Source organism: Phoenix dactylifera, chromosome 1 (assembly GCF_009389715.1).
Source record: "Phoenix dactylifera cultivar Barhee BC4 chromosome 1, palm_55x_up_171113_PBpolish2nd_filt_p, whole genome shotgun sequence".
In the NCBI taxonomy this organism is placed as follows: domain Eukaryota; kingdom Viridiplantae; phylum Streptophyta; class Magnoliopsida; order Arecales; family Arecaceae; genus Phoenix; species Phoenix dactylifera.
In genome coordinates, this window is record NC_052392.1 from 34045069 (window position 1) to 34052208 (window position 7140).

Consider the following 7140-nt stretch of genomic DNA (forward strand, 5'->3'; position numbering starts at 1 on the left):
ATGTTATATCCTTCGGGAGCAAAAGCTCTACAAGAGACATTCACCCTACCTCTTCTTCGATGTCTCCGACCTTCCAAGACTTAATATGCACTTCGAAAAGTCTATAGAAGAATTTGTGGAAACTACTTGGTGGGCAGGACATTAGCTTACAAGGTCCTACAACAAGATTACTACTAGTCGACTACCCAAAAGGATGCAGTTGACTTCATGAGGAGGTGGGGCCAATGCCAGTTGCATGTAAACATGCAATAGTAGCCAACGCCCCTCTCACACCAATCAGCATTCCTTTGCCTTTCGTTTAGTAGATGATCAACATCCTCGACCATTTTTGTAAGCAATTGGATAGAGAAAGTTTCTAATAATGTCCATCGACTACATCACTAAGTGAGTCGAGGCCAAACTATTAGTCCGGATCATCGAGAACAATGCTCGAGACTTCATTTGGAAGTTCATCATATGACGGTTTGGGCTTCCTCAGGCCATTATAAACAACAATGGAAGGTAGTTCGACAATACTCGTTTCAAAAAATTCTACATTGATCTTCACATAGATCATTGGATCATCCCAATTGGACACCCTCAGGGCAATAGGAAAGCCAAGGTGACCAACAGGACTATCTAGCAAGATCTGAAGACACAGCTACGTCGAGCAAAGGAACTCTAAGCAAATGAGCTCCACGATATCTTTTGGGCATACCAAACCAACCATCGTACTCCAATAAGAAAAACATCCTTTAGCCCTGCCTTCAGACCAATGTCAAATTTTATCAAGGTTAAGTTGGAAGGTGTAGGTTAGAGGCTTTGCAAATCAAACCAATGTCAAATTTTATTATACAACTAACAATTAGATCAACACAACCCTATCATGTATTTCAATATTAGGGGTTAGAATTCAACTTTGGCCTGTTTTAAAGTGTAAATTTATTTATTGTTAAAATCATCTTATGATACAATCTTAGACAACTAGACCCAAAAAGATGTAGCTTAACCAACCCATTTTTTTCTGAGATGAAAGTTTTGGTGTACTCCTTTAGAATGTGGTTGGGTTTGGAAGTACCTCTAATTGCAGTAATGTTAGATATTTTGTTCGTTGGATTGGATTTAGGCCGACAGTTAACCCAGCATAGAACTTTCTTCGACTGCACCTTTCAAGCAAACCCGGGCTAATTTGTTGCAACCAAGATCTAAGATCTGATTTATAGGTTGATATAGAGTTCTAAGCTTGCAATTCCAGTAAATTCTTCATGCCCAACAATCACCACCCCGAGTTAATCGTACAACAACAAGAAATTTGACTTCAGATATAATCAACACTTGAATGGGTGAGATCATACATCCGAAAAGGAAATCAAGACTGGAATAGGAAATGGAGGCAGCTAAGGAGAAATTATTTTCTTATATAAAAGATAAGAAGAACGGAAGCAGAATTATATGGACCACAGAAGGCACAGTTCAGCGTGGCGGAGCAGCACTTCATTATTGAAGTACCGGAGTGCGGATACGATTACTCGCCGTTTGTTTAGGTGACCTCTGACCGCCGCCGAATCTCGTGTCACACTGAAATCCAATGTACGAAAAGCTCAAAGAAGACTCAGGCTTTTTACTGACAAAAGATCCGCGTTTCTTGTGCATGGATTGGCGAGAGGGGAGGGTAAGCCATCGCGAAGGTAAGGAGATCTCGCTTAGTATATTGACTATATACTTGGGTGGGGACGCTGCCACATGAAGCACCGTCCATTCCCACGACGGCAAACGGTGCATGGGGGAGCAAAGGAGAAAACGACGATCGAAGCCTGACGTGCCCCAACCTGACACGCAGAAGTGAACACATCTACATACCTTCCCCACTTTCAAAGACCTCGTCCTTTTCCTGATAGATAGTCTGACTCATCTGTCCTTGTAGTTTAGTGGAATGGCAACTTCGTTCTCAGACATATTATTGTCTGAAAGAATGGACGTGTGTGATCAATAATGCAGGTCGGGAAATGGCTGCAGTCAATGATCCAATTCCATGCCTAATTTGCTTCGACTATGTGATCTGGTCCATGAACCCAAAGGTTATCATTCTTGGTGCCCAATACCTGTATCTGGACTATCGAGGTGGTAGCATGGTTGGAACAGGGCTAAGATTCCACCGAATGCCCTCCATCTGATTTGTCCAGTGGAGTCGCCATCTGGTCTGTCGATACTTACCTGGTGCTGGTGTGACGTACTCACACGTGGAAAGGGCTGCCATGTTGGTAAGGCTCCCCCACGGATGGGGAGGATATGAGTAAAACTTGTCTGCCCGTATCGAACATTCTCCAGAGGGGAGAGGACCCACTGGACATTGCTACATGGGTGAGGTCTTCCTCACCCCCCTCTTTTCTTTTCCTAAGCAGGCAAAAAGAAGAAAAAAAAACCCTGCATCTGCATGAATTTAGTAACTAAATAAATAATTACCAATCCTTATTTATATTCATTATCTTTTAAAGTCAATTTCATATGGAAATAAAAACAAAGATATGTAGAACCATTTCTAAATTGCAATATAATGTAATGATTAAATGAAGAAAAAAAAATGCTTGCAACATATTTTCAAAGAATCGGCAAATTTTGACACATATAACATATATAATACTATCGCCAAGGCCTTGCTTGTTTTAAGTGGGAACAGAAGGTGGGAATTGATGAGTAGTAATTTTCTGTTACAACATAATATCATAATTAGTGACTTATCTGGATAGGGAAATGTTGATTACAAGACATTGGATTCCATAAAGAGAGTTAAAAATTGTATTTAGCTACTCAAAATTGGACTCGACTTACTACTTTGCTCATATTGGATATGTGCATGAGTAACAATAGAAGAAAAATTTTCTGTCTATTATAATTAGTAGTATAAATCATATTTTGAAACATTACGAATATCCATTATTAATATTTGAGATCGTATCACAATATATTGTTCATGTTATGTTATTGTTGTAATCTTCATAATACTAATATTAATATTATAACATAATATACATTAATATTGATAATAATTTGTGTAATATTTGTAATTTCAATATTAGAATATTAGTATTATACTAGCATTAATATAATAGTAATTTTAATACCAATATTAGTAGAAATATTACTATACTAATACAAATATTACATAACATCAATATTAATATATCAATAGATATTATATTGTATGCTACAAGATTTGCTCCATTTTCAACAAAAGAAAAAAAATCCTTCTTCGTAATGAATTCTAGAAATAGAAAAGCTATTCCCAATTTTCATTCTTGACGACTAGACATGTTCTGATTTATTTAAACTATTAAAAAGTAAAAAAAAATCATCAAATGCATGGGAATGACATAGCAAAACAAAAATCTATAGTGAATGTGTTGCATAATCAATAACAATCGGATGAGGAATAATTATATTAAAGAAGTGTAACTACTCAAAAAAATGATAAAAAATATGTTGAAAATGACTAAAATGGCATCATTCATTTAACTTCTTTTAAATTTTACTATTATAAATTTTCTTTTATAATTATTTCTGTATTTTGACCTTTTTTTTAATTTAATGATTTAATTTTTTGCTTGATGTGCATCATACATGCCCCCATGCACGTACATACATACATGCATACATGTGTACATATATACATGGATTTGATTATCTATCATGCATTCATACATAAGGGTACATAATTATTTGAAAATTCAATCCAGATGGCATCGAACTATTTAATCAACCTACCTTTCCTTAGATCCATTGAATCATTTTTGTGCAAGGGGTGTCATTACAATTATCTTCTTTCATAGAATTTCATGTTATTCTAGCATGGGTTGAACATACACAAGAAATTAGTTATTAAGGCTGATTTGGACTTTCAAAGATATTTGCTGGAGTAGCTCAGTTGGTTAGAGCGTGTGGCTGTTAACCACAAGGTCGAAGGTTCAAGCCCTTCCTTTAGCGTTTCTTTTCTTTTCTTTTTTATATTAATTAAATTTTGAAAAGCAATAAAACCTCAATAATGCAAGCACATAGCCAATAGTTGATCTTGTCATTAGGATGTATAAAAGTTTCTCAATATGCTGGTAATAAATCATAGTTAAATCAAAGATTTCATGAAGAATGGAACAACTCTTAATTAATTTAACTACAAAAAATTATTGGAGAATCACTGAACTTATGAGGTGATTAAGAACAATCTGAGAATTTCCAATAACTTGGTGAATATTAATTCTTAATCTATCCAGGACATTACAAGGATGTGGAACTATAACCATAAAATGATGCTTTGTTATAATATTATTATAGATCACTCAAAAAATAAATTGTAGAAATGTATGAAATTTGTTTTGTTTGTTGCTACTGGAGCTAAGGCCATTGGAAAGGGGCTTTGCAGTAACCATCATGCATAAACATTGTTGACAAAGTTATGGTGGTTCCGGTTGAAATCTTCTTAGCCAAATCAAGTTATGACTTTTGACATAAAAAATCATGACTTTTGTGGCCAATATAAAAGTTTTATATCAGCATAAATATTTGGTGCAGCCCATCAGCTTACCTGGATTTGTTCGAAGCGATCAAGTCAAAGCTATAGTTGGCACTATGATTTGATGTTGAGACAAATCTATTTTTATTTTTTTTTTGCTGAAAAAATCTATTTTTATGAGACAAAATTTTGGAAAAACGAAAAAAAACATAATTAAAAAACATATCTTGAAATAATCTAATTTCGAATATTTCACGGTCGTGTCTTCTAGCCCTTTATCGCGTACCCTTTCCACTTATTCCTGTCCCATTCACCCGCATGCTAAACAAGCACATGATAATGCAATGCTCACTTGAAAAAAAAAAAAAAAAAATCCAAGAGGACAAATGCCATAAGTCATTTCACACCGTAGCGGACCTATCTGTCATTCCTCCAAACGACACGTCCAAATACGTCACCGTCCCATGATCCCACATCCTCATAAGCCCAACCCCACCCCACTCCACTCCACTTCTTTCTCCAAGTCCTCTCGAATCCCCATGGACTCCTCCCCCTCCGCCTCCTCGGGCGAAGCCGTAATGGCCGCCCTCCTCCACCTCCCCGCGTGCGCCTTCTCGGATCTCACCCGCGCCCTAGACGCTGATCTTCGCCTCCAGCGGCGCCGGCTCTCCCTCCTCCTCCTCTCCCCCCTCCACTTCTCCCGCGCCCTCGCCCACCTCCACTCCCTCTCCCTCCCCGAGAAGACCCTCCTCCTCGCACGCCTCCTCCTCCGCCACCTCCACTCCCTCCTCCCCACCCTCTCCGGCACCGCAGCCGCCGCCGCCGCCCACCGCCTACGCCTCCGGGACCTCGACGCCGCCCTCCTCCTCCAGGCCATGTGCGACGCCTACGACTCCGACCGACCCCACCCCGACTGGCACGCGAGGATCGCCGAGCACGCCGTATCCTCCGCGCTGAGCCCGGCCGGGCTCGGGGCCGGAGGGTGGGCAGTCCTCGGCCACTACGTCGACGCCGCGGCCAAATGCCGGCGGTTGTTCGAGGTGGTGTCGGGGGAGGGGAGAAAGGTGGGGGCGGAAGTGGCTGCGGCCGTGGCGGCGGTGGTGGCGCTGCCGTCGGTGGAGTGCAGGAGCCGGGGGAGGGAGTGCGTGATTTGCAAGGAGGAGATGGAGGTGGGGAGGGACGTGTGCGAGCTGCCGTGCGGTCATTGGTTCCACTGGGGTTGTGTGCTGGGGTGGCTGACGAACAGGAACACCTGCCCTTGCTGCCGGTTTGAGCTTCCAGCGGAGGATGTCTTCTATGAGATGGGGAGGATGTGGAGGTCTCTGTTGAGGATGGGTGGTGCTATGTAGGATTAATCTTTGGGTCTTTTGGAAGGTGATCTTGGTCGATGCACTTCTTCTGAATTATTTTTTTTTATAGATATGGTGGTAATAACTAATAAGAATGGCCACAGATATATATATATATATATATATATATATATATATATATATAGTTGGTAGAATTAACGTAAATAAGTGGAAGGTGTTTTTTATTTTATTTTCCTTTCAGTTCATTGTACGTGTTTTTACTTTATGTTCATGTTCATGTACTAATATTTGATCACAAGAGTGGTGGAACGTGTGGTGGGGAACTGACATAAATGAAGTGCTAGTTGTATGTATCTAGTTCATTGACTCCTACTAAATAAAAAGATAATGTACTATGGAAGGCTAAGGTTGTTTTTCCAATTCCATGGCGTGCAACAGCAAGAAGAATGCAATGGTTCCTCAAAGGGCAAATCTAGTGTTGGTAGTGACCCTTTTTACGAATTGGGTCTATTTTCGACTGCTCCAATATGATATATAATAGTGGTTACTGATGAAGGCCGAATACTACAAAGGAGGGTCCCTACCATTTCTATTCATCAATGGATGCAACGTCATAAACTTGTGGATGGGATATATCTCTCGGAGGTTCAATTGATCCAATTGGGTTGTGCTCAATGATGCTAGTTCTTGCAATTGCAAGAATCTACATGATCTCCTGATGCACATCCAATGTGTCGCAAGCTTGCAATTTCTCAAGTATTCGTACAACACCTAGAAGCTTTGCTTATCCATAATTACCTTTAAATTAGCCTACCATTCAAAAATCACAACCTAGAACATTTGGAAATTGTTGGCCCTAAAGATTTGATTTTGATGATGCAAAATTTTTGAGTAAAAAATTTACTAACCAGTTGCCTTAGAATATGCTTGAATGTTTATAGAAAGCCAAGAATTAATAAAGCCTTCAGTAACTCACAAATAAAGTTTAAAGACTCATTTGGTTCGCAAATTTTTTTTTCCCTCATTGGAATATTTTTTCTTGGAAGATGATTTTTAGAAATGTGATACTTGAAAAAATGATTTTAGCATATTTGGTTGATTATGAAAGAGTAGCATATCACAGAGTGGCTCATATTTGTTTGAGCATCCACTTTTCTGAGTAAGTTGTATGAAATACCAATTATACCTTTAATAAAAGAAAAGGCTTTACTTATGAATTTTGATGGCTTAAAGATACTTTTGGAAAAAAAAAGGCCCTATTTTCAAATAGTGGGAAAATACCATTCCTATGTCTCCTATGGGTTTTTCCTTCCCATAAAACATGACAATCTTATTCACATAGCAATG

At 39.1% G+C, this 7140-nt stretch overlaps 1 protein-coding gene and 1 non-coding gene across 2 annotated transcripts; both read left to right on the forward strand.

Moving 5' to 3' along the window:
- The first annotated feature begins 3886 nt into the window (after nt 1-3886).
- Nucleotides 3887-3960, forward strand: TRNAN-GUU. Its single transcript has one exon. It is a non-coding gene; the product is annotated as a tRNA-Asn (tRNA).
- A 1052-nt stretch (nt 3961-5012) lies between these two features.
- LOC103710972 (E3 ubiquitin-protein ligase SGR9, amyloplastic-like) lies at nt 5013-6150 on the forward strand. Its single transcript, XM_008796917.4, has one exon. The coding sequence runs from the start codon at nt 5023-5025 to the stop codon at nt 5830-5832; it is 810 nt and encodes a 269-aa protein (XP_008795139.4). The 5' UTR covers nt 5013-5022; the 3' UTR covers nt 5833-6150.
- The last annotated feature ends 990 nt before the right edge of the window (nt 6151-7140 follow it).

Bases quoted from the DNA above. Each gene is read 5' to 3' on its own strand.
- LOC103710972 (XM_008796917.4), top strand. From the start codon at position 5,023: ATGGACTCCTCCCCCTCCGCCTCCTCGGGCGAAGCCGTAATGGCCGCC.